The sequence below is a fragment of the Lytechinus variegatus genome, chromosome 15 (assembly GCF_018143015.1).
Source record: "Lytechinus variegatus isolate NC3 chromosome 15, Lvar_3.0, whole genome shotgun sequence".
In the NCBI taxonomy this organism is placed as follows: Eukaryota; Metazoa; Echinodermata; class Echinoidea; order Temnopleuroida; family Toxopneustidae; genus Lytechinus; species Lytechinus variegatus.
In genome coordinates, this window is record NC_054754.1 from 4,017,832 (window position 1) to 4,043,463 (window position 25,632).

Genomic DNA, 25,632 nt, shown 5'->3' on the forward strand with positions numbered 1-25,632 from the left:
CACAGTCGACTGGTTGAAGAAATAAATAACGGAAAAAGAATAACCAGCATTACATTACATTTGCTCTTTGAAATAAGATGGGTCTGAAATTCAGGTAAATTCTATATTTCTTTATATTTGAAGAAACTCTCAAAACGGGTTGAATACTAGTGCCCTTACGGTACTCTATCAGTACTTGCCCTTGATAAAATTCATCATATACTTCAGAATACGTCTAGTTAAAGCGACCCAAAACAAATATAGCTGGGTTGTTAATGATTGTTATTCCCCCGATATGTTTTAATTTGAAAATAGATCCCTTCCACTACATTTAGGAATGCTGCCAAGTTTATTTATTTTTCTATGACTTATTTGATTTTCTGGAGGGGGGGTGGGGTTCCTCCTAAGCATCCATTCCAATGTTCATTAAAATTTCTTTCATGAAAGTGTTCAAAGTACATGTACATAGCAACTTTAAGTATGACAAGTTCTTAACTGGTAGGTACGCAAAGCAGGTGATTGTGATTCCAAGGCTTCAATGGGAGTTGGGGGGTTTTCTACGGGGTGTTTTTTTTAAGTAACCGAAGTTCAAAAGTCAGCTATATCAAGTATTCATTCTTGTGATTTGTATTTTACATAACTGGATACCTTAACAACTTCAATTTGACACCTTGCTTGCGTCACAATTGTCCTGGGTCACAGAGTTATGGTCCTTCGAAGGCGAATGGTACAGAACCTACTTTTTTCCAAGTTTTTCGCGTTTCTCTGATCTCTGGGGGCCGTTTCATAAAGTACTTGCAACTGTTGTAACTTTGTAACTAATGGCAGCTACCATGGTAACAGGCCTCAGCAGCCAATCAGAATCAAGGTTCCCATGGTAGTTGCCATAATGACAAAGTTACAACAGTTGCAAGTCCTTTATGAAACGGGACCCAGTTCCTAATTTTAGCAAAATGTAATTAATTCTTTCTTTCGGGCTGGAGGATTAGAAATGATTTAAATTTCTTCAAAATAGAGTTGGTAATCTGTATATCGGCGTTTACTCGAATGTAAACTTAAGATCCGTGTCCGCCATCTTGGATTTATACCATTCATCAAAGGCTTCGTTCTGTGCCACAGTGAAGTGTTGTTTCCAGCGACCCGTCACACCTGTCATGGAATAAAGATAAACATTATTTAGAAGGGAAAATGAATTCAATAAGTTAGTCAGTAAATGAAGACGTTTTACACGCCAGCTGGACTTAATACTGGACGCTCCGTTTTGTTGTCGATCACCCATTATCAATAGTTTAGAAATGTATAGCGCCTTTTCCACGTGATACAAAGAGCTTTGAGCATGTTGAGAAGCCATCCCTGGTCAGTATATGATACAAAATACATTTAGGAGGTTTATGCCTAGGTCACATAGCCCGGCCGATGAGGTTCCGATGAGCCAGCGATGCGATTTTAGCCGGACACCGGCCGGACTCCCGTGGTCACCGGCCGGCGTTTGGGGCTAAAAACCGCATCGGTGGCAGCTCGGCGAAATTTAACTTCGGAGTTAAAAATTCGACGGGCTCTCACCGAGCTCCCTCATCGCAGCCCCATCCTTACCACATCGGAATACGCATCGGCCGGTGTACGACCGAGTATCGGCCGGTGTCCCGTGCCTCTGAGGTCACCAGAGGACAAGCTTTTGTGAACGGACACCGGCCGAGTTTCGGCCGAGCTCCGACCAATGTGGGACCGAGCCCTGGAAAGTATAGTACCGGTGGGTGACCGATGTAAGGGACAGCGGCCGAAGCTCGGCCGGACATCGGCCGGAACTCGGCCGGATATCGTTGCTGGTATATAAACCGCTCGCTTCGGAGATCCGTGCTCAACATTCAGCTGGTTGTATTCATACAAGCAACATCTCAGGATACCACGCTTTTTAAAGACTTTAGAGTAACAGTCTATTTAAGGATGCCAAAAGTTGTGAGGGTAAATGATTGGGATGAAGAGGAGAGGCCACCACTAGAGGATGACGGGAAGAAGAGGCCGCCACCAGGTAGCAGAAAGGGGAAGGCCCCGAAGAAGGGGAAGAAGGCGCCGCCGGCAGTAAAGACAAGAACCTCTTCCCGAAAGAGATCACCAGAGGGAGAAGGCGGCGCCAGTGGCACGGAGGAGGAGCCGTCAGAGGCGTCTGATGCCGATTCCCATTCGTCCCAGTCCAAGTCCACGTCCAAGTCCTCTTCCTCGTCGGCGTCCACGTCGCGGCGAGCCGTTGGAGTGCCCATAGAGGAGATTACCCCAGAGCAAATGCAAGAGATAGCAGAGTTCTACGAGGGACACCCTATGTACTACGATGTTGGGCATGAGAACCACAAAAACACGAAGTTGAAGGACTGGACTCTGGACAAGTTTAGCGAACAGATCGGGCTTTCTGGTGAGACCTTGTCAGCTTTTAAAATTTTTCGAAATTGTTATCAAATTTGTCGGATTTCATTGGTACTTTTATCTTTAAGAAAGCATTTTATTAAATGTCTTGCTGGTTTATTGTTTTGGTTTGTTTTTCTGTATGTTGCAGTCCAAGCCATACAGAGGCACTTCACAAGTTGCCGTACCGAACATTTCAAGCTCAAGAACAGACCCAAGAGTGGCAAGAGTGGATCCTGGGCAGCCCCCCTTACGTCACTCCAGAAGTTCAAGCTGAAGGCGTATGAGTTTCTGGACGCCCATCACATATCACGGACGCAGAAATCGACTTGTGGGAGGGTAAGCATCTGCAAGCAGAATTTTGTCAAGTTGCCTTGGAAACGTCTTAATGTTTTTTCTTTGCCTGTCTGTTGCACACCCTTCTTATCCCACTTTCGCCTTTCGACTCTAATGTCAATGTTTTGCTTGCTCATGCTTCAGCTTGCTGGTTAGGACGAGGATTCAGCGTCGGAGGCGAAGTGTGCTGCACCGTCTGAGTCTGAGCCGACCACGTCGCAGGGAGCGGGAGCTGTCAGCAAGAAGAGCAAGGCTACATCCGCCAGCGACATGTCCAGGACGCTGATCGAGTGTCTCAAGTCTAGTGCCAAGGCCACTCAGGACGCAGCTGAAAAGGTAAATACTTGACAAAACTTGCAAAATTTTGTCATTTCTGCTACTTACATCCCAATACAAAATGCAAGAATTGTATTTACAATTACATGATTTTTTTTCATATTCTCTTCACAGGTGCGTGTAGCCCAGGCTACAGCTGCAGATCCGTTCCAGGCCGAGCGTGACGCCTGGGCGGAGTGGATGACAAGCGCGAACAACCAGGTGCCGGCACACCGGTACAGACAGTTTCAGCTGGAGACTTTCACCACATTCATGAGATTCGTCCCGCTCATGCAGGGGATTCAGCAGCAGCCCCAGCAGCAGCCTCCGAAGCCCCCGCCGCAGATCGTACAGCCGGCCGTTCCTCTGGCAGATCCTTATAACCAACAGCCGATGTATCTTCAGCCCGCATCCCTGAAACCACAGCAGCAGCCGCAGCAGTTTATCACCTGTATTACGCCTCCAGTTCGGCAGCAGCAGCAGCAGCCGCCACAGCAGCTGTATGAACAGCTCCAGGTACATGTTTCTCTTCCATAGTGATATTTTACAGTACATATTTAAAAAAAAAATGAGTTTCTGTATGCATATCATAACTTTTAGTTTTCTTTTGCACAGCAATAATATTTTTATGCTTTTGCTATGTTTCAGCCTCCCAGGGCAGTGTCTGCACCCCCAGTCACCTCTGCGACATATGACCTCTCATCCTTGCTGGCCTTGCCGTCTCCCCTCAGGCTCCCCGCCAGCAAAGGGTCTAACATCACAGAAGCTGCGTGGCAGATTTCTTCACCCGCCAACATCAGCCTCAACACGCAGTCACCTGCACAGAGGTCAAGAGATAGCAGCCTTTCGCAGTTGCTAGATGCGAACGAACGTGATGTCACAAACGAAGGTCCCGAGGATAACACAGCAGAGCTGCAGCGGGAGAAGGAGCAAGAGTATGAGCAGGAGTAGGAGCAGGACAGGCCGAGTTCTTCACAGTCTGACAGAGACCCACCTCAGTCAAGTAGTCCAAAGTTTTAGTGATCGTACTGACAGTGTGCCTCGGATACTTATAGCGACAGTGTGCCTCGTATACTTACAGTGACAGTTAGCCTCGGTTACTCACAGTGACAGTTATTTTGGCAGCATTGCCAGTCGGGTTATAGTTATCTTGTGATATATATTCTTTCGATGGCAGCGGTCTACAGTGCCAGTTTATGTTTATTGCCATATTTATTGTGTATGTGGTAACATCCAAGGTATGAAAACTAAAGTTCTGTCGTTGTCTTTATTGTTTTTATCTTTTTAACATCTTAGAGCAATAAACTGAGAACTCAAAAGGTAAAACAAAGTTAATTTAGAAGGAAAGAAAATGTCATTTAGAAGGTTTTATAGAACACACCATAAAAATTGGTTAATTTTAACAAAGTTGCATAGATCAAAAGTTAAACAGTACTCAAGTAAAAATTAATATTTCGTAAGACTTTAGCTGATATGTAAACAATGGAGATCCTTCCTCATTATGAAAAAACACATACTTTTTAAAAGGTGAAAACATATTAATGGGCAATCATTTGAAGCCTATTACAAAATTACAAAGCTAATCATATTGGTTGATACAAGTGTTTTTCTTTATGAAAGGTTAGTTTTTAAAGGTGAAAGAAAAGATACAATGACGATTATTCTTTGATTAAAAATAATTCAATCACAATGAATGTGTTGCTGTTGTATTATTTACACACATCTCATCTTATTCATACTGGTGTATTTTAATATTGATTTATTCTTTCAAACAGGTTTGATTTCTTTTGGCATTTATTACTAGTGTTCAAATTAAAAAGAGCAAAGGCAATGTTTTAAGATTACCCAATAACAGATTTATTTGCAAACAACATACTGAATAATGGAAAGTATAACACATCAAAAATGCGTTAAGTCCTGAGAAGAATAATGGAATGTCTGTGGCTGCATCCGGTATACTGTAACAATATTAGACACAAGTTACTGCTGGTTTATTGCCACATCTTGCCATGGCACACTCCCGGCAGGACTGCAAAAGTAATTCTTGAGGTATGCGCGCAGTTCTTTGCCTGGTCGGGTCAATCTTGGCCCGTGCCCTGCTGCTTGCACATCTTCGAGCACGGCTTGGTCTCGCCATGCACCCGCGATGATCTGACCCTGCTCATCTTCCCGGTCGAGGTCAGCATTCTGAAGGTTGGGGTAACGAGTCCTCATGAGGTTGTGAAGGGTCATGCAGGCCTTGACGATCTTGGTAACTTTCGACGGTCTCAATCCCAGGGTTGTTAGCAGACATCTGAAGCGATTGGCGAATATACCAAACGCGTTTTCAACCACACGGCGTGCCCTGGAACACCGGTAGTTGTAGATCCGCTCGTCCCGTTTCAGGTGCCGATGAGGGTAAGGCTTCATCATGTATGGCCGTAGGGGGAAGGCGTCGTCCCCGACCATGTAGTAGGGTGTGTCCTGGTCGTCATTTGGTAGGGGATCCGGCTGGGGTAGTCCGATCGTTCCCTCACGCAGACCTGGCTCCAGTCGCGACCGGTTAAAGATGCCGGCGTCGGAATACGACCCTGGTGACCCCACATCCGCCCAGATGAACTTGTAGTCAGAGTTTACCACTGCAAGCATGACGATGGAAAAGAAGCCTTTGTAGTTGTAGTAAAGTGAGCCGCTCTTGGGGGGCTTCTTGATGGCGACATGTTTCCCATCGATCGCGCCACAACAGTGGGGAAAGTTCCATCTGTCTCCGAATCCCTCGGCTACCGGGCGCCACTCATCTTCTGTCTGGGGAGTGGCTCACATCTCGTCCTCGTATTCGTCGTAGATGGCCTGACAGACCTCGGGGACGAACAGAGAGATGGTGTTGTGTGGGACACGAAACGCGAACGCCAGATCATGATAGCTGCTTCCGGTCGCCAAGAACCTCAAGGTGATCGCCAGCTTCAGCCCAGGATCCAAGGGGGTTCGATGCCTGCAACAGAAGAGGGTGAAATATGAATAAAATCAAACTAGAATAAATATGGATGGAAGACATTTCAGCACAATTTGACAGTAGGTTCATAAAGTGTAAACTTACGTTGTGGTCTTGGCAATGCGGGGGCCAACTCGGTCAAGCAACTCATAGAACATCTGTGGCTCCATGCGGAGGTAGGATTTGAAGTAGGCAGCGTGCTCGGCCTCGAGTTCCCTCATGAGCGTCTCATACTGGCCGAAACGAGGTCTGCGTAGGATCCACTCGCGCACCCACCAACGTCTTATTCTTCTGCCGGCCCTCTGTCGCTCCCTCTCGGCTTCTTCGAGCAGTGCTGCCAGGACCAAGTTGTACTGGAACCTCGCCTGAGCTAGCTCGTGTTCTAACAACGCCATTCGTAGTCTTCTCGGTGCAGCCATAGTGATGAACTGACCATTCCAGGTAGGGTGGACATATATATATACAGGTATGGAATAGCTGACCATCGGCCCCCCAAGTCCGAGGTACACCGGCCGAACATCGGCCGGGCAGTGTTCGAAGCCCGTTAACAACCCGGCCGGTGATCGCACGGTGTCCTTTAACCTGCTCGGGTACCGGCCGTATACCCCCCGATGTCCGGCCGACCATCCGCCGGACATCGGCCGGTAGTTGCTGCCACATCGGCCGAAAAAAATCTCCACTTTTGAGACAGACTCCGGACGGTCATCGGCCGGTGTTTGGTCGGTCGCCTGTAGATTTCCGGACGGAGCCCGGTCACGTCACCGAGCTATGCCACCGATGAGGGGAGCTCGGCGACACCTCAAAAATCCACCGAGCTCCACCGATGCCGGACACCGGCCGGGCTATGTGACCTAGGCATACCAAGCAGTGACAGAATTAAAGTCCAATGTCTAGTGCTTCGTACCATTCACGATGTCTTGTGTAAAGATGCGATGGCAAAAGAGGCAAATCCATGGAAAATAAAAACGCATTAATTTTGTTTAATGAAATGATGGAAATAAACGCAAATTCTAAGAAACAAAACTTTTTATCAATGGAAGTTTTCGTTGATTGGGGTGTCAAATCAAAAAGCAGATATTGAACTCTTTAGACTTACGGTTTCCGTTTTGAAATACAGATAAATGTCCTCCAAATAACTTGTTGGTATCCTCAATTCTTTACTGCGCGAATATAAAGTTTTCGCATTTACTGCGGAGGAGAAACTCTACGCAACGCATCGATTCCTTTGAAATTGCGATCAAAATCCCAATGCAGAGCTGAGAGGCCTTTGTCGAAAGTTGGTGGAATGGGTCAGCAGATCATCCGAAGATTAATTTTGCGCCAGATTAACAATTGCAAATACATTGTTGCCCAGAGTCGAGAGATTTCGATGTCGTCGTGGTCATCCAACTTTCGACAAAAGACTCTCAGCTCTCCATTGCGATTTGACTTGCATGTTCAGAGATCTGTCTCCGAAGTATATGCGAAAAGTGTGGATTGAGTAGCCATCTGAGGTACTGTGAGGAACACTCTGAGCTTTAAGATGATAGAGGTCGTCTTTTTTGCACATTATATGGTTAAGGTGTGATTTATTATCGATAATGTTCGCTTTCGCCGTTCAATGACGCACTGTGCATGTATATTCTTTTGTAAGTGATAATTAGTGGATAATAACTATGACCATAAAACATACTATATAATCATGCACATGCAATGTGATTTTTATGTTCAATGTGCGTGGATTTATAAATCACTGTAAATTTTACCATCCAGTCCCCCCCCAAAAAAAAAAATATATATATATATATATATATTTATGTATATATATAAAATACTCATCTTAAATCTTTTAAAATGTCAACAACGATGGTGAAACAAAATTGTTCCACAAACAGTGCCTCACACTGAAAGTAGGGAAAATATTACCATTTCAAAGATTTACTTTAATAAAGGATCTTTCTCTTAAAACCCTATGTATTCGTAAAAAAATTACGAAATATGTGTGACATTCTAAGAAAAAGAAAATCACGTGCTCACCTTTGTTTATGAATTTGAAAGTTCCAGCAGGTCCTGAACCTTTCACAAGACCTCCTTGTCCACTTTCCGCCATTTTCTTGAATGTTTCTCTATGTGCATCAATGTGGCTGAACTTCACGACACGATCTAGAACTTCCTCCGATAGGGGGCGGCCAATACTTGAAGCAATTGTCTGAATGTGTTTGGCCGGTTCCTAAAAAGACAAAATTAAGCCCAGTTACGTTAAATATATCGAAGAATTTTTTAAGGCCTACGTTCAATGCGGTAATAAACGGTGGTTCCAGAATTGGCCTTTAACGATGTTTAATGGTATTCAATGAATAAGTGAAATTTTAGTAGTGTACAGTGCGTCCTAGACAAAACGAAACCGAGTTTATTCCTCATTCACGCATGAGTGAGCAAAAATAATTTTAAGATAATAGTAAGAGGGGATACCAAAACGTCATCTGGCTGGCTATATCTGGGTTTCAAAAAGAAAACCACATTTTTAAAAAGTTCAATATCGCTCTTTAATTTGATACCTCAATTACAGAAAATGATCAAGAAATAACAAAGTTCTGGTTATTTGAAATAAGGCTTAAATTTCAATAATCTCACAAAATGAACAGGCTAGCGCTCAAACTCACTGACACTCCGTTTTGTTGACGATCAGCCATGCATTAAGTCTTGTGTTAACCATGCAATATCTTCTGTGGGAAACCGGTGAAAACACGTTTATTCATTGAAATTATGGAAATACAAGCACTGTTTCGAGGGAACATAACTTTTTTACTTCATGACTTTTTTCGTGATTAAGGTATCAAATAAAGGAGCAGATATTGAACTTTTTAGACTTGTGATTTTCTTTTTGAGATTCAGATACCCCCACCAATTAAGTTTTTGGTATTCTTTTATTTCAGATTGTTTTTGCTCACTCATGCGTGAAAGAGGAATAATCTAAGTAATATCAGATGAAAGAGGAGATTCTATGCTTTACATTGTCATTTGTCTATTGTATTTATGATTAAGTTTTTTTTTTAAATCGTCGCGTAATCTCGGTTTCGTTTTTTTCTGGGAAGCAATGTATATAAAAATGATTCATAAATTATAATCCGTGTCAAGATTTATAACATAATAACGGATATATCCGATGAGCGTTCGAGGATATTTAGAAGAATCACAGAGGAGTAATTTTAGACATAACTTCCTGGGGAAAATCTGGGGCCGGACAAGACAGATCTGGAGGTTAGCAGATCGGTTACACTTCGTATTTCCGAAGGTTCGTAATTCCGAAGGTTCTTTATTCCGAAAGTTCGTAACTCCGAAACACGTAAATTGCCTATACTTCGATGTTCGTTAATCCGAAAACGAAAAAGGGTTCGTTAATCCGAACATTTGTGTCGTTATTCCGAAAACGAAATGAGGTTCGCAATTCCGAAGGTTCGTTAGTCCGAAAACGAAATAAGTTTCGTTAATCCGAAAAAGAAATAAGGTTCGTATTTCCGAAAATGAAATTAATTCATTTTGGTAACAAGATCAGTGCTGTTCTTGCAAGATAACAGGATACTATGCAATGATAAACTGTGTTGTGGTCAAAGCATGTATTGATTTAAGAATAGGCGCCCGGATCAAACAAACGCTTAATTTCGATTTTATCTGAGCAAATGTTTTAAAGATGCAGGTGATTAAGTGTGTTGGTCATTTGCGAGTAACCTCCAGATAAGAGGATTTGTATTGGAGGGGATGTCATTTTTAATAACATCTTCTGCTGGTAATAAAAATAAAAGATAATACTAATGATGATCATAATAATCGCAAACGATGATCACACACGTATATATCATCGTTTGATAGTTTATCATTGCATAATATCCCGTTATCTTGCAAGAACAGCACCGTTATTGTTACCAAACTGAATTAAATATCGATGGAAGAAATAAATCTATTCATCTGGACTTACTTGTTGAAGCAGAGGACAGTTTCACGTCCGATCCGGGACGCTTCTTCAGCTCTTCTGAACTGACGGGAATTCTTCGTTGCCGATTGGTGCCGAAGCACCGTCGATGTCTTGGAGACGTCGAGGAATTTTTCGGATTACAGGATTGTAAATCCGAGAGGGGTGTCCGTGAGGCGGTCTACGTCAACGCAGAGAACCCATCTCTCAACAAAGGAGGAGGATTACGACATAACCTCTCTCGGATTTACAATCCTGTAATCCGAAAAATTCCTCGACGTCTCCAAGACAATAACATCGACGGTGCTTCGGCACCAATCGGCAACGAAGAATTCCCGCCAGTTCAGAAGAGCTGAAGAAGCGTCCCGGATCGTCCTCTGCTTCAACAAATAAGTCCAGATGAATAGATTTATTTCTTCCATCGATATTTGACTTCCTGGATGAATCAAAACATACATCAGTTCAAACTGAATTAATTTCATTTTCGGATTAACGAACCTTATTTCGTTTTCGGATTTACGAACCTTGGGACTAACGAATCTTATTTCGTTTTCGGACGAACGAACCTTCGGAATTACGAACCTAATTTCGTTTTCGGAATTACGAACCTCATTTCGTTTTCGGACTAACGAACCTTCGGAATTACTAACCTTACTTCGTTTTCGGATTAACGAACCTTCGCAAAGACGAAGCTTCGGAATTACGAATGTATGCGAGCAGATCTGCCAACATAATGAATATAGAGAATGGACTTCTTCTGCGTGAATGAAGGGTAGTGACGGCCAATGATACAGGATCAGAGAGAATCAACGGGAGAAGGTGAGATGTCTGCATGCAGTCTCATTTTAAAATTACGAACTGCCCCCCGTCCGAGTTCAGGACTATCTTTGTTCTAGGGCGATTTTTTGAAGATTCTACCAATCTCGTGATAAGTCATACCTTCTTGAGATCCTCGTACAAAACAAACGTTACATTCTCATGGTCCCTGAGCTCCCAGAACTGACGAACATGTTGCGGCCAAGGACCCCAGTGCACTTCTGTTTTAGAGAATATCAAGAAATATCACGGAACAGAGAATTGTGTAATAATTGTTATATACTTCATAAATCATAGAAGGGTGCAAAAGGACACAAGCAACTGAATATTATCTTTATCATCTGTACGACCTCAAGCAACCGCACAATTTCAACCCCGGCCGCTGGAATGAAATCGTCCATCCCAAACTGGCATTTTAACAATTATCTTAATAGACCAGGGGTCCGTTGCAGAAAGAGTTGCGTTCAAACGCAAGTCAAAAAATCAATCGCAAGTCCCAAATGCGCGCTGTTGATTGGTTGAAAATCAAGTTGCGCATGATATTTAGAGTTGCGATTGATTGCAACTCTTGCTGCAACGGGCCCCTGACCGTGTTCGTGCACCGTTGAGCATTTTCCCAAATCGCTACCTCTCTAATGAAATTTGCCCATTCTCTTCCAACGTTTCCGAACCAAACGATGGCATTTTCGAAAATCGGATTCTACGCGCTTTCAAGATCTCGTGGACTAGGGAGTGGATAATATGTCTTACACCTTCATCGTCCTCTGACCTGAACCTCAGCTACCGCATCCCTCTTTTACTTGTTTAAAGGAGCAGCGAAAATCGAGTTCTCCGAAAACGCTAGGTCTCTCTATAAGGAGAGGAGTGGTCAGGGGGGTGTTTCTTGAAAGTTGTCAGCGCTGACTAAATTGTCAGAGCTGACAATTTTAGTGAAATCCTTGGTTTTGAATGGCTGAGAGGCACTATCCTTGGAGAAAGACAAGTTGTCAGTGCTGACAATTTCATAAAACGATCCCCCGTTCATATTATGATTTCCCGGGATGATTTCCCCGTGCTGAATCTAAAGGTGACGAGGGGGGGGGGTAGAAGTTAAAATCTGTCTCGACAGGAAATGCAGAGATCGATGGAACGAATCAAGCCATGGAAGTTATTGGCATTCAAAGATTCAAGTAGAATAACATAGAACACATTCAATCAGGTCACATGAAGAAGATGCAAAGTATCAAATGTCCATTTTGTATCAACTCAGGAGCAACAGAATTTCTAGCTTGAGTTTGGGGATGAAAGCAAGGTACGTGCTGGATAATTATAAGATAAAAAAATAAATTCTGGCCTTATGTGGCAGGCCCCTGGTGTTGATCGACCCCGTTCAGCATTGCAGAGCTAAACGCTTCACATCAACTATCGCCATAGTAGAAATGCTCGTTGGCCAGATATACAGTGCGTCCCAGAAAAAACGAAACCGAGATTTAGCGACCATTTATCATTACTTAATCATAAATAAAATAGGCAAATGACCTACTAATTTAAAGCTTAGAATCTCCTCTTTCATCTGATATTACTTAGATTATTTCTCATTCACGCATGAGCGAGCAAAGACAATTTGAAGAAAGGATATCAAAAACGCATTTGGCGGGGGTATCTGGGTTTCAAAAAGAAAACCACATTTCTGAAAGGTTCAATATCTGCTCTTTAATTTGATACCTAAATTACAGAAAATGGTCAAGAAATAACAAAGTTCTGGTCATTTGAAATAAGGCTTGAATTTCAATAATTTCATAAAATGAAGAGGTTCTCCAGGCTGGCGTTCAAACTCACTCGACACTCCGTTTTGTTGACGATCAGCCATGCGTTAAATCTTTTGTTCACCATGCGATAGCTTCTGTGGGAAACTGGTGAAAACACGTTTATCTCATGAAATTTTGGAAATACAAGCCTTATTTCAAATGACCAGAACTTTTTTTTTCTTGACCATTTTCTGTAATTGAGGTATCAAATTAAAGAGCAGATATTGAACTTTTCAGAAATGTGGTTTTCTTTTTGAAACCCAAATACCCCCCGCCAAATGAGTTTTTGGTATCCTTTCTTCAAATTGTTTTTGCTCACTCATGCGTGAATAAGAAATAACCTAAGTAATATCAGATTAAAGAGGAGATTCTAAGCTTTAAATTGGTAGGTCATTTGTCTATTTTATTTATGATTAAGTTATGATAAATGATCGCTAAATCTCGGTTTCGTTTTTTCTGGGACGCACTGTATATCATCCCACCAGAATTGATGATTCATCGCGGTCATCAATCTACAGTCCCGACCTTTCGTTTGAGGACGCGGACGCTTATTTACAACGGTAGTTGACTTTGGAAGGGACTTTTTGGGCCCGTCATCATGGTCGTAAAACTCAGTCCTGCAATGCAAATTGTGTGACATGAGATTTTTTTTTCGTTTCGCATCTGCGACGGAAACATTCAATATGCGTTTCGTGTGCAAAATTCTGGTTGCTACTATGGTAACAGCGATTTATCCGATTGAGGACGACTTTCCAAAGCCACATTTGACTCCTCCTAGAGCTCGAGAGGCCGCCCGGGGGGCCCACTTCCATTGATTAGTGGATACCAGTAGCGACCAACCGTAAAAGGGGACAGAGTGGGCAGGTACGTTACGTATATAGGCCTATGTAACGTTATAAGGGTGTCAAAACGATGTTTAAAATGCTGAAATAAGGGATATATATTCAATACTTGCAGGGTTTCACAAGCCAAATACTTGTTAAGAGATGCATTTTCATAATCTGGAAAAGAATTGCTTCCCTTGTTTAGCATGTTTAGGGTACTTTTCGAAACCCCATGGTCGTGCCTGGTATCCACTCATCAATGGAAGTGGTCCCCCCGGAATTTGAATCTAATCCCCATTTCTGGGGAATGTAAAACATAATGCCCCTCACATCGTGTGCGAGAGGCATATCGTTTGTGTATAAGGAGTAAACAAAAGAAACAAAGAAACAAAAGAAACAAAAGAAACAAAAGGAAACGAGTTCAAAGGTATCGCATATGATGTGTACATATCAACGCATGCGAAATGTTCGGCTGGAGAGGTTGATCCTATCTGCATCTGTATCTGTCCGTTGACGTACAATCACCAGCATCTGGTTGTCGCGTACGTTTGGGTTTAGGGGGTCAAGCGCTAAACACAGTTAGTTTTGGTAGTGTGCTTTGGAGACAAGAGTGTTGATGTCCAAACTTTCAAGTTTGAGTTTGAAAACTCCTACGTCTTTAGAATTTCTAACATCCTCAGAGAGAAGGTTCCATTCTGGGATGGTCTTAGGATACAGGGAGTATCGGTAGCAGTCTTTATTTGATCTTATAACATTGTATTTGAGAGTTCCCTTTTGTCTTGTTCGATATCTACAACTAGTTGGGTTTTGAGATTGAAGGTGGGCTGATATGTTGGAGGGTACAAATCCATGTGTCTCTTTGTACAAGGTTGTCAGTCTAGCCTTACTTCTGCGGACTTTCAATGTGTCCCACTTTAGTTTTTGTAGCATCTTGGTGACACTAGATTCCCTACTGTAATCCTTCAAGGTAAATCTAGCCGCTCTATGTTGAACCCTTTCTAATTTATCCTGGTCTGATTTGTGTTGTGGATCCCAAACTGCTGCGCAGTATTCCAACCTTGGTCGTATTAGAGATTTATATGCAATTTCCTTTGTACGAGTACTGCAAGAGTGCAGATTTCTCTTTAAGAGTCCTAACATCCTATTGGCTTTTGATGAAATTTGGTCAATATGAGTTGACCAACATAGGTCCCTTGATAACTCCACACCGAGATAGGGATGATGTTGCACTTCTTCCAACGTGACATTACCGAGCCTGTAGCTGGTTTGGATTGGTTTTCTCTTATGTGTGATTCTCATTTGAAAACATTTAGAGGCATTGAATGACATCTGCCAATCCTTTTCCCATGTAGTTAGTTTATTTAGGTCCCCTTGCAAGATTTCTGTGTCCCTAGTATCATGTATGTCTCGGTATACAATACAGTCATCTGCAAAAAGCCGGACATTGGAGTGCATCCCAGAAGGAAGATCGTTGATATATGCGAGGAACAGGAGGGGTCCGAGGACCGTCCCTTGCGGGACGCCTGATGTTACCTCACACTTTTCTGAGGTTTCACCCTGAACGACTACTTGCTGGTGACGATTTGTTAAGAACGAATCAATCCACTGGAGGGTGTTTTTGCGAACCCCCGTGCCATGAAGTTTTCTGAGCAGGCGTTTGTGTGGCACGGAATCGAAGGCCTTACTAAAGTCCATGATGATTAAATCTACCTGACCTCTATTATCCAGAGCCTTGGCTAGGTCATCTGCAAGAGCTGCTAACTGTGTCTCACATGATCGACCCTTGCGGAATCCATGTTGTACATCCGCAAGTACACCATGCTTGTCGTAGTGAGCCATGATGTGATGATGAATAATATGCTCCAGGATCTTACAAGGTATGGAAGTCAGGGATACTGGTCGATAGTTACTGGCCTCACTCCTGTCACCTTTCTTGTAGAGTGGGGTTACATTCGCTTCTCTCCAGACCGAAGGTACACGTCCAGAGTCCAGGGATTTTTGATAGATCTTCGTTAATACTGGAGCCAATGACGTTGCACACTCCTTTAATATCTTTGCCGGAATGGCATCAGGTCCAGAAGCTTTGTTGGGTTGGATTTTTTTTAAGAGTTTCTCAACCCCCGTCTGCGTAACTATGATGTCAGGCAAATCCGGAATATCAGAATCCTGAATATCTGGAAGATTTGTCAGGTTTTCTTGTGTGAATACTGAGCTAAATTGTTTATTCAAAGCATTTGCTTTATCCTTAGGTAATGTGACCTTGACATTATCTACTGACAATGTAGGAACCCCAAGTATTTCCCTCTTGATTGACTTTATGTAGTTCCAGAAGGGCTTTGTGTTATTGGTTTGAAGTGAGCCACCAATAATGTCCTCCATGTAATCGTTTCTAGCTCTTCTTATCTCTCTGTCTGTGCTCCTCCGTAGGAGTGTAAACTCTTTCCAATCCTCTGCGGAACCGCTCTTCTTAGCTTTCTTGTAAAGCCTCTTTTTTTGTGTAGGTTTTGCTTAATGGTATGACTGATCCACGGTAACTTCCATCTTGAAGAAGTCATTTTAGAAGGAATGCAACTTGTCATCGCCTCTCCAATCACTTGGTTGAGCTCCCGAACCAGCTCATCGATGTCTTTGTCCCGGACGTACTCCGGAGATAGCTTAGTGTTGAAAGCAGCAAGACGATCGTCTATGCCTGGAAAATTAGCTCTCTTATATAAGTAGATTTTACGTTTAACCGGTCTACTTAACTTAGGCTTCGCCATGATGTTAACGACAACTACATCGTGATCACTTATTCCTGGAATAATTTCTATGTTTGATACAAAAGATGGTGAGTTTGTAAAACATAGGTCAAGAACATTATTGAGCCTAGTTGGTTTGTTGACCATTTGAAAGAGATTGTAGTCCAAAGCCATGTCAACCATCGCCTTGCTTGGACCAGGGTAAGAACCTCCTGGGACAAATCTAAAGTTCTCCCAATCCACATCAGGAAGGTTGAAATCACCCAACAGCCAAATTGAAGCTTGCTGCGGGATTTTACTCAGTGGAAGGTCCAAAAGTTTGATGTAATCAACATTTGTAGTCTGCGATCTATAAAAAGCCCCTATATAAAGTGGAGTGGTTGACTTGATATGAATGCTAATCCAAATACTCTCACTGTCGGTTGCTAAGCTTCGTTCCTCAGTGGCTATCATATTGTCTCTAACTGCAACAAAAACCCCACCATGCGAGTCACCATCAGTTCGATCTCTCCTAAACACTTGGAAATTTGGAGGAAAAATTTCCCCAGAATTTATGTCCTTATGTAGCCACGACTCTGTCCCAACAATAATATCTGGTTGCTCGGATTCTAGTAATGCATGGAACTGTTCCCGTTTAGCTTTGACACTCTGGCAATTCATGTTCAACACTTTAAGTGATTTACTTTTACTTTTACCTTTTGGCCTACTATTTTTGTTTGCCAGTTTTGTTGAAGGTTTGTGGTTAACTTTCGATTTGGGACTTGAGGTGTGTAGGGGAAGAGCCCTATCATTCAGATCATAATCTATATTCAACAAGTCATCATCATCATGGTTAGTGTTGGATGTATTCAATGGCTCAAAGGGATTTGAGAGTTGAAAGCTATCCGTAAAGTCAAAGATCGACGATGCAAAGTTAGGGAGGCCACAACTGCAACATATCCAACTATAAGAGGGATGGTTCTGTACTACTTCAAACATTTCGTTACTCATTTTGATGCATTGTTTATGATACCATACATGACATTCTTTACATTCAATGGCTTGTTGTGACCACTTTACTGCTTTGCTACAAATACCACAAGGATATTTTGGCTGGTAAGGTCCAGGATTTGTGTTGATATCTCCAGCCAGCAATAGCAAAAGTAGACTCAAATGAGTTATTTTGTTTTTATCTAAGTCTTTAATCACATTCGGTAAGGCATTTATTTTATAGGAAGACTGGTGGTAGAAAACATGGAACAGACTCACCGGCATATCAGCGTGCAGGTCCAGTGGAGATGCGCACAAGCATATACATGCCCAGTTTCCTCGACTTAATATGGCGGGTCCAAAATGGCGATCCAATATGGCGTCTGGCGGGAAATTTGCAGATTCAGAAGGGTTTATTGACTTCAATGAAGTAATGCAGAGAACATTCAAAAACGCAAAAAGAATGCTGAAGTCACCCATGATATTTCCAGACTATTGCAGAGGGAGGCTTGTGATGAATTTCCAGTGATAAAAAGATGCTCTTGTATAAAAAACCGGAAATATGATGCTAAAACTATCCAAACAGGCGATGTTGCACGTACACATAAAGTCTATTGCACTGGCGAAAACGATGAACACGTAGAAATAATACACGTTGAGACAAGATAACAGATCAAAATTTAGAGTTTATAAATCGATAAAAACGCGAAATCGACGATTTCCGCGATACTTAGATACGCTAAAAATACGATGTTAACAAAATAAAACTTAGATGATGAAAACAAAAAGGTTAAAAAAGTGGATTTAAAACAGATAGACCGGAGCTATCTCAAGGTGCGTGTTGAGCGCTTGACGACCCTTGACCCGATCCTATCCATGAAATCAATTGCCAGTGATCCACCAATAATCCACATTAAATGTAATATCGATTCGATGGACTGTAATGATCTATATTTAAGCCTTCATTCAGTAAGTTTTTCCTCACTCAATATGTTCTCGATTAGTTTGAAAAACCACTTTCTTCTCCATGTCATAGATCTATTTTAGGTCCTGCATTTTGAATATCTATAGCCATCAGTCGTAATATACATGCATGTACTATGCGGTACAGGTGTCGCGGAAAGGGATTTTGCACACGAAAAGCAGATTTGTAGGGCCTGTAACCCCCCTGTTACACAAAGCTTAGCATTGATCGTAGAGCTGTTTTCTACGTTTGATTCTATTGACTGTAATGCACAATCAATCTTAAAAATCAAGTGTATGAGTAAGCGTTAACTTTTGTGTTAGGGGACCCTAATACGAGCGTCCGTGATGATTGCGAAAGGTCCCAAGTATGGCTAAGGGACTCATACAACGGTTGAACCTGGTCAGTGGCGAACCGTGACCCTGTGGAGACAAAGCATTGGACACTATTGGAAGGGCACAGCATTGTTCACAAACAATGTCCCTCCAATGCTTTGTCTCCTCCGGGTCACGGTCCGCCACTGAACCTGGGGACTGTTTCATAAAGCTGTTCGTAAGATAAGAGCGACTTTAAGAACGACTGGTGAACCTTTCTTACGCGCTTAACTATCGCCAATGTATATACCATTTACCACAAGAAAGGATCACCAGTCGTTCTTAAATAGTCGCTCTTAACTTACGAACAGCTTTATGAAACACCCACCAGGTTATACATAAGGTAGAACGACTATAACTGTTACACTGTAACATAATATTCACAAAATTACAATCCTATGAACTATCGTGCATATCTCCTTTAAGCTTTTGGAGAGTTATAGTAGAAATGCTCGTTGGCCAGATAATACCCCACCAGAATTGATGATTCATCGCGGTCCTCAATCTACTGTATGGCTAATGGACTCATACTACAACGGTTGAACCTGGTCAGTGGCGAACCGTGACCCTGAGGAGACAAAGCATTGGACACTATTGGAGGGGCACAGTATTGTTCACAAACAATGTCCCTCCAATGCTTTGTCTCCTCCGGGTCACGGTCCGCCACTGAACCTGGTTAAACATAAGGTAGAACAACTATAACTGTTACACTGTAACATAATATTCACAAAATTACAATCCTATGAACTATCGTGCATATCTCCTTTAAGCTTTTGGAGAGTTATAGTAAAAATGCTCATTGGCCAGATAATACCCCCATAGAATTGATGATTCATCGCGGTCCTCAATCTACAGCATGGCTAAGGGGCTCTTACTACAACAGTTGACCCTGGCTATACCTAAGGTAGAACAACTATAACTGTTACACTGTAACATAATATTCACAAAATTACAATCCTATGAACTATCGTCACATCTCCATTTTAAGTCCTATTCAAGCTTTTGGAGAGTTATTAGAAGTAAAAACTTCATGGTCGGTTTAAATCTATCATCGACCCTCTTCTCAAGTTCTTAAAAATGAGCAAGCAGGATTTCGCCAGGGTAGAGGCACTGCATCAGATAGCCATCCTTACTTATCTCCTGAAGACATATTGATGAAGCCGAAATGAGAAATTCTGAATCGCTGACACCGTTAGGATGGCAGTATTGTTGCTAAGCCGTTAGCTGCCTGTCAATGTGGCCGGAAGCCTCGAGCAAGCTACACACCGCGTTATTTTTACTGTCCCCACCTCGTACCACTAGGAGACCAAGAAGTTGACCTGACACTTCTGAGCAACATGACAAGACATGGATAATTAAATTAAAGCGAGAACTGATACTTCATACATGTCATGCAAAAGAAGAAGAGGAAGAAGCTTACCGTCATTCATCATCTTCGTAATGGCTTTGTCCATGGTCAACGGCAAAGCGGGGTTCTTTCCTGCGAAATCGAACCACGACAAAACGATATCCTTTGGATTTCGGGCAACATAAACAACCTGATCAACAATGGAATAAAATATTGCAAATGCCGATATTATTTGGAAGGTATAGAAGTATGTAGGATAACTTCAATGTGTATGAATTCATATAGCTACTAAGGTAAATTACACACAGGTTGGTAAGATTTAAAGTAAATATATAATCACGATAAGTGAAAAGATAACCATGATCATTCGTATTCTGAACTTGGCTTTAATTCAATCTATGAACTAAACTTGGGATTTAACTAATATAGATGTCCAATGCAATTGTGACACAAACCCACTTAATAGCACACGTTCAATGAATCTATAGCTCGCTTGACTCCCAAATCATTCATAACTGTCTGGAAAATTGTATGTAAAATGGTTTTATTAGCAATTAAAACAAGGGGGAAGTTATAGTAAACATAGGAAACGTGTAATCTAAATTTCGAGATGTCTAGCTTCTCATAGATTTAGTACGGACTACAGCCGAAGAGCTGGCATTCGGAATTTGGGTCATTGCATCTATGGTCATTGCATCTATCTGAAGACGTTAATTTTGTTGAAAATGTCACACAAAGCAGAACAATTACCTTGGCCTTCAGTAAATCCTGAGGTAGAAGATCGTAGTTGAGATGAGTCAAGAGAACCCTCGGTGAGGGCGCCCTATCGATTACATCCATGAATGGTGACCAATCTATCGGATGCTCCTGTTCCTCTTCCTTCGAACGTGGAATTTTTTGATTTACGCGAATCATTTCTATCGCGGAGGAGTAGAGCGACCGATCTATTTTATCTGGATACCCGTTGCTGAGTATTAAGCCAATAATCTCCATCATCCAATGAGTTCCTGAAAGAAGTTTGAAACGAATAAATTTTAGGCTTGATATATACTATTGATACGTCTAGCCTGTTCAGGTGAAATACCTCTAATGGTAAAACCATGGAGCTAACAGAGAAGTGTCCCACAGAGTCTGCCACAGTGTGTTCACAGTGTGGAACACACTGTGAACTCACCTTCACACTGTTAAATTTTAGCATTTCAACAGTGTGAATCACAAAGTCGACAATCATGAACATGTAGCTGTGAACTGTTACTGTCGAGGTGTCCACAGTGTGAAAATATTTTCACATTAATTTGCTTTACATTGTTGAATTTGAGCAGTTTTATAGTATGATATTTTGACATAGTCTACTATGTGAACACACAATGATCCAACGTCTACGGTACATGCAATTAAAAATCGAACACTCAAGTTGTTCACCTTGTCAGATCTAGGAAGACACCATCAATATGGGGTGTGTTTTGTAACGTATGTATTGAATTTTGCGAAAAACTCGCGAATAACTAAGTATACAGATCATCAATAATTACAGAGTGTGGTCTCCAAATTTGCTGGTGATAAAACAACGAAAGCAAAAGATTGTGATTGATTGATTGATTGATTGATGGATGGATGGATTGATGGATTGATCATATGAGAACTGTCTGTGGGTCATCCCACTGTTCCCACATGTTTTAGGCCGACATCGGAATAACGCTGGAGATGGACGCCACTCCTCTCTTAGAGCATCGAGGAATGAAACTGACGTCACCATTTATATTCAAAGTGCAAGGGGACGGCGACACAACATCACACCTAACCCCAACGCTAAATAATAGTTTCACTCTCTGCCCTGGCACTGTTGTAGATCCAACGCACAATTATGAATTCAAATGGTTTAATGCAATACGAAGTTAATCGTGGAATGGTCTGTATCCACCTTTTAAGTACGCAAAGCATATGGTTGTTTCTTAAAAAAGGTCGCATGGTATGGTGTATGTTAAAATGTCAAAATTTCCCATGGGTCTATATAAACTACTGACCCCCCCCCCCCCCTGACTGCGTGTTCCTGTGGCGCAGCCTGACTGTGGTGTGTGTATGTGGGAGAGTGCGATGGAGGGTGTGAGTGTTGAAGAAAAAAATTGAGTATATCCAACCAAACCAACCAAAAACTACCTGCTTTAGGATAGGTCACAATCCAGATATCATCTTCGCGTACTTGAAAGGTTCTCATCCGATCAATACTCGAGTCTAGTACGACACCGGGGTACCATATACCTTTATACTGGTGCTCAAAAGCAATAGGCGGAATATACCTTTCTTCAGCCATCTGTATAGAAAAATGAGAGTACCACAGAGAAAAAGAGTGACAGGGGAGTAACAAATAGACATATAATCAAATATCATCAATGTACATGAATAATTTAAATCATTAGCAAACCATAATAAATCTTTTAAACAGTGTCCCTTACACATGATAATGCAAATTACTAAAAACATGTTTTTAAATAGATTCCAATGAAAGCAAATCTTGTAGAATAGTGGACTTCTGAATTCATTCATTGTAGTTATGCCTTACTTTGGCACAAAGCAGAATTTACATCACTGCAAAGAATACCTCCTGATCATCCAAGCATTAACACATATACCACATAAATATGGTATCAAATTATTTGGGAGAACATATTCTTTCTGACCATATAATAATTTGTGCTTATGACTTATTTTTTTCTCAAATGTGATATTTGTGAGGTGTCAAGTTTTTAAATATATATATATATATCTCCTGATCATCCAAGGATATGATATCAAATATAATATATTATAGTAGAAATCAGTGCAACTTCATGCACTACAGATCTGGTTTGTAGGAATAGCAAGATATATATATATATATTTCGACTTATGATTAATCTTACAATGATCGAAAAAAAAAGTAATGCTAAATTTTTCACCTCCTTAACCATGTTAACTATTACTCTGTTTCTAGCCCCTCAACTATTAAATTTTTTTCTTAAAGTTGGTGCAAAATTCGGTATTCAAAGAGTTCATTACATAGAAAAGTGATTTTCTTTGGCCGTGTTTTGGAAAAAAGATAAAGTAAAAAGGTAATTTATCTATTGCGATAATAGTCTGCTAGTGTGAACCTGACATGATTGTCCATTTTATACATTTCCTTTATCTCATGAAAAGGTCGCTGACCAAATGCCTTTATACGATGAATCAGTTTGAAAACATATCGCAAGACCAGCTTTGGAAAGATGAACACAAATATTTCCTAGAAATCATATCGTGCCCCAGAAGCTATACCATATCCTTGGGCATTTCCAAAGAGCTAATTCACTCAGTCCGCTATCGTGATCTATTTCGTAGTATACAGTGACTATAATACAAAGTATACTCTTTTGTTAACGGAGCACCTACATGAGCGCTTATTCAAAATGATTGTATTATAATGGAGCAATAGGTTTCTTTGAACCACAATCAGCAGTTCAGAGTACGTGTTGGATTTTCCGGGTCATTTCCTTTTTGTTAAAACATTGAAGTGTGATCTATATTTCTGATGTTTTTGCAAGAGTTATTTTTTCTCTCTCTCTCTTTCTCTCATGGTCCTTACTTAAAGGTCAAGTCCACCTCAGAAAAATGTTGATTTGAATCAATAGAGAAAAATCAGACAAGCACAATGCTGAAAATTTCATCAAAATCGGATGTAAAATAAGAAAGTTATGACATTTCAAAGTTTCGCTTATTTCCAACAAAATAGTTATATGAACGAGCCAGTTACATCCAAATGAGAGAGTCGATGATGTCACTCACTCACTATTTCTTTTGTTTTTTATTGTTTGAATTATACAATATTTCAATTTTTACAAATTTGACGATTAGGGCCTCCTTGCCTGAAGCACAAAATGTTAAAAATAATGGAATTCCACGTGTTCAGGGAGGAATGAAACTTCATTTCACATGACAATGACGATAAAATAAAAATATTTCATATTTCATATAATAAAATACAAAAGAAATAGTGAGTGATGTCATCAACTCTCTCATTTGGATGTAACTGGCTCGTTCATATAACTATTTTGTTGAAAATAAGCGAAACTTTAAAATGCCATAACTTTCTTATTTTACATCCGATTTTGATGAAATTTTCAGTGTTATGCTTGTTGAATTTTTTCTCTTTTTAGTCAAATCAAGTTTCTGTTGGGGTGGACTTGTCCTTTAAGCTCGTGTTGAACATTGCGCTATCAGTCAGGTGGAAAATATTTTTTTCATTAAGTACAGTAATGAATAGACAGAATGCTTGATGATACCTGATGGCAGTGGCGAAATAAGTCCGAAGATTTAAGTTGGTACTCCATTACTCCATTAACCTGGGAAAATTTTCTGAGTATAGTCGCGAGCGAGCTCAAAATTCATATCTTATTTTGAGACATGCCGTTAAAATTAACATAGTTTGATATTTTACCCAATTTCTTTTCCATTTCAATTCTATCTGTCAAAGAAATTTTAATAGAACATCTCTGACTATATTGGGTTTTTTTGTAGGGGGAGGGGGGGTGAGGGGCGGTTTCTGCATGCCTGCTGTTCCTTTGTTATATTCCTATTATTTCATGCAATAAACGCTACGTCTGTACATAGTTACCACCCACCCCCCCCCCCCCCCTTCCTTTTGAGGCCTGCATCAATATCAAGCTCCAAGTTGGTGGCCTCCAAGTCTTTTATATATATCAGGTTGATCATAATCTGACATAATTCTAAAACTATTTTGGGTCAACATCGGAGTTAGGCACATATGTACGAATTATGTAGGGGCACTACCTTTCTCCCGTGGACACTGCATGGCTTACATGGGTTCATGGATCCCCCCCCCCCGAAAATATCAAGACCTCGTTGAAAGATAGAAAGAGGGTGAACTGTGATAACACTATCTGAATATTATGTCAATATCTATCAAAGAATTCGGGGCTTTTTTTAACGTCCAAATTTTGCCCACTAATCCATGTTTTGCCCCTTCAAAATTTTCGCTCATTACGCTAGAGTCTTTGCTTACAGTACATTTTACCAATTCGAATCTGCGGTCAAGGTTTACTTGCCATCACTTTTGATTTGTTTTTTGTTGTTTCTAATTACAGGAGTAGAAAATGAGGAATGTTAAGGAGGGGAAAGACTTAAATAACGTCTTACCTTTTAGCAAGCTGGGTCCTGAAAACGGTATCACTCGAAAAATTGAACAGGAGAAAAAGGGATCCGTTTGCTCCGAAATAGAAGGTGCTGATTCAAACATACAACGCTGTAACAAATGCAAGTTGTTACCGAATAGGAAGATGGTACGAATACGAATGTACTCAAAATTAAGCGGCTAAACTCACTAGAGCATCGTAGTTTATATACGACCGACGTATTATGCATCCGTATTAATCGCGGCGCTCTGCGTTATTTCTGGCTGCACAGCCATCCCGTAATTATTTCACCCACTGGGTGAAATAATTAATTTAATTAATAATTAATTTCACCCACTGGGTGAAATAGAAAGGTGTGTGTGGGGGAGGGGTTCAATGGGAGACAATGGACTCCAAATAAAAATAAAATGATAATAATAATGTTGATGATGATGACAAAAATGATGAGATAAATAAATTAGATTAGATAAAGATGAATAAATATATTAAAAAAGAAAAATAAGAAAATAATTATATAGATAAATAAATAAATAGATTTTTAAAAATAGATAACATGAAATAAATGAAATAGATAAATAAATTCAGGAATGAATGAATAAATTGAATAACAGGGGCAAAAAGCAGTTCTTTTACCTTTCTTTTTTTTCTTCTCAAATATCTCCTTGTCCCCCTTTTCACTGCTTAAACAAAGCAAAGGGGT

General features: G+C 41.0%; 3 protein-coding genes across 5 annotated transcripts; 1 reads left to right on the forward strand and 2 right to left on the reverse strand.

The window, feature by feature from the left end:
- Positions 1-835: 835 nt before the first annotated feature.
- Positions 836-25,162, reverse strand: LOC121428612 (sulfotransferase 1C4-like). 2 transcript variants are annotated; one of them, XM_041625373.1, is made up of 7 exons: positions 24,937-25,162; positions 21,925-22,078; positions 20,518-20,774; positions 19,840-19,957; positions 10,887-10,984; positions 8,015-8,207; positions 836-1,087 (listed from the first exon to the last, which is right to left on the reverse strand). In XM_041625373.1, the coding sequence occupies exons 2-7, from the start codon at positions 22,076-22,078 to the stop codon at positions 1,074-1,076; spliced, it is 834 nt and encodes a 277-aa protein (XP_041481307.1). In that variant the 5' UTR covers positions 24,937-25,162; the 3' UTR covers positions 836-1,073. The 2 variants fall into 2 exon arrangements, with proteins under 2 accessions (XP_041481307.1, XP_041481306.1); XM_041625372.1 differs by having other exon boundaries at positions 836-1,128; positions 24,937-25,160.
- On the forward strand, positions 2,857-4,445 carry LOC121428613 (alpha/beta-gliadin A-V-like). The gene is made up of 3 exons (XM_041625374.1): positions 2,857-3,048; positions 3,163-3,543; positions 3,676-4,445. Exons 1-3 carry the CDS (start codon positions 2,983-2,985, stop codon positions 3,976-3,978), a joined length of 750 nt encoding a protein of 249 aa, XP_041481308.1. The 5' UTR covers positions 2,857-2,982; the 3' UTR covers positions 3,979-4,445.
- LOC121428614 (protein ALP1-like) lies at positions 4,825-6,620 on the reverse strand. Of its 2 annotated transcripts, none has more exons than XM_041625375.1 (2): positions 6,104-6,620; positions 4,825-5,998 (listed from the first exon to the last, which is right to left on the reverse strand). In XM_041625375.1, the coding sequence occupies exon 2, from the start codon at positions 5,653-5,655 to the stop codon at positions 5,008-5,010; it is 648 nt and encodes a 215-aa protein (XP_041481309.1). In that variant the 5' UTR covers positions 5,656-5,998; positions 6,104-6,620; the 3' UTR covers positions 4,825-5,007. Both variants share the same exon structure in this region, with proteins under 2 accessions (XP_041481309.1, XP_041481310.1).
- Positions 25,163-25,632: the final 470 nt, after the last annotated feature.

Coding starts and splice junctions, on each gene's coding strand:
- LOC121428613 (XM_041625374.1), top strand. CDS start 2,983: ATGTCCAGGACGCTGATCGAGTGTCTCAAGTCTAGTGCCAAGGCCACT. Junction 3,049..3,162: donor CTCAGGACGCAGCTGAAAAG/GTAAATACTTGA, acceptor TTCTCTTCACAG/GTGCGTGTAGCCCAGGCTAC. Junction 3,544..3,675: donor AGCTGTATGAACAGCTCCAG/GTACATGTTTCT, acceptor GCTATGTTTCAG/CCTCCCAGGGCAGTGTCTGC.
- LOC121428614 (XM_041625375.1), bottom strand. CDS start 5,655: ATGCTTGCAGTGGTAAACTCTGACTACAAGTTCATCTGGGCGGATGTG.
- LOC121428612 (XM_041625372.1), bottom strand. CDS start 22,078: ATGGCTGAAGAAAGGTATATTCCGCCTATTGCTTTTGAGCACCAGTAT. Junction 10,985..19,839: donor TACGAAGATGATGAATGACG/GTAAGCTTCTTC, acceptor TCTCTAAAACAG/AAGTGCACTGGGGTCCTTGG. Junction 1,129..8,014: donor TTTCAAATTCATAAACAAAG/GTGAGCACGTGA, acceptor ATTCCATGACAG/GTGTGACGGGTCGCTGGAAA.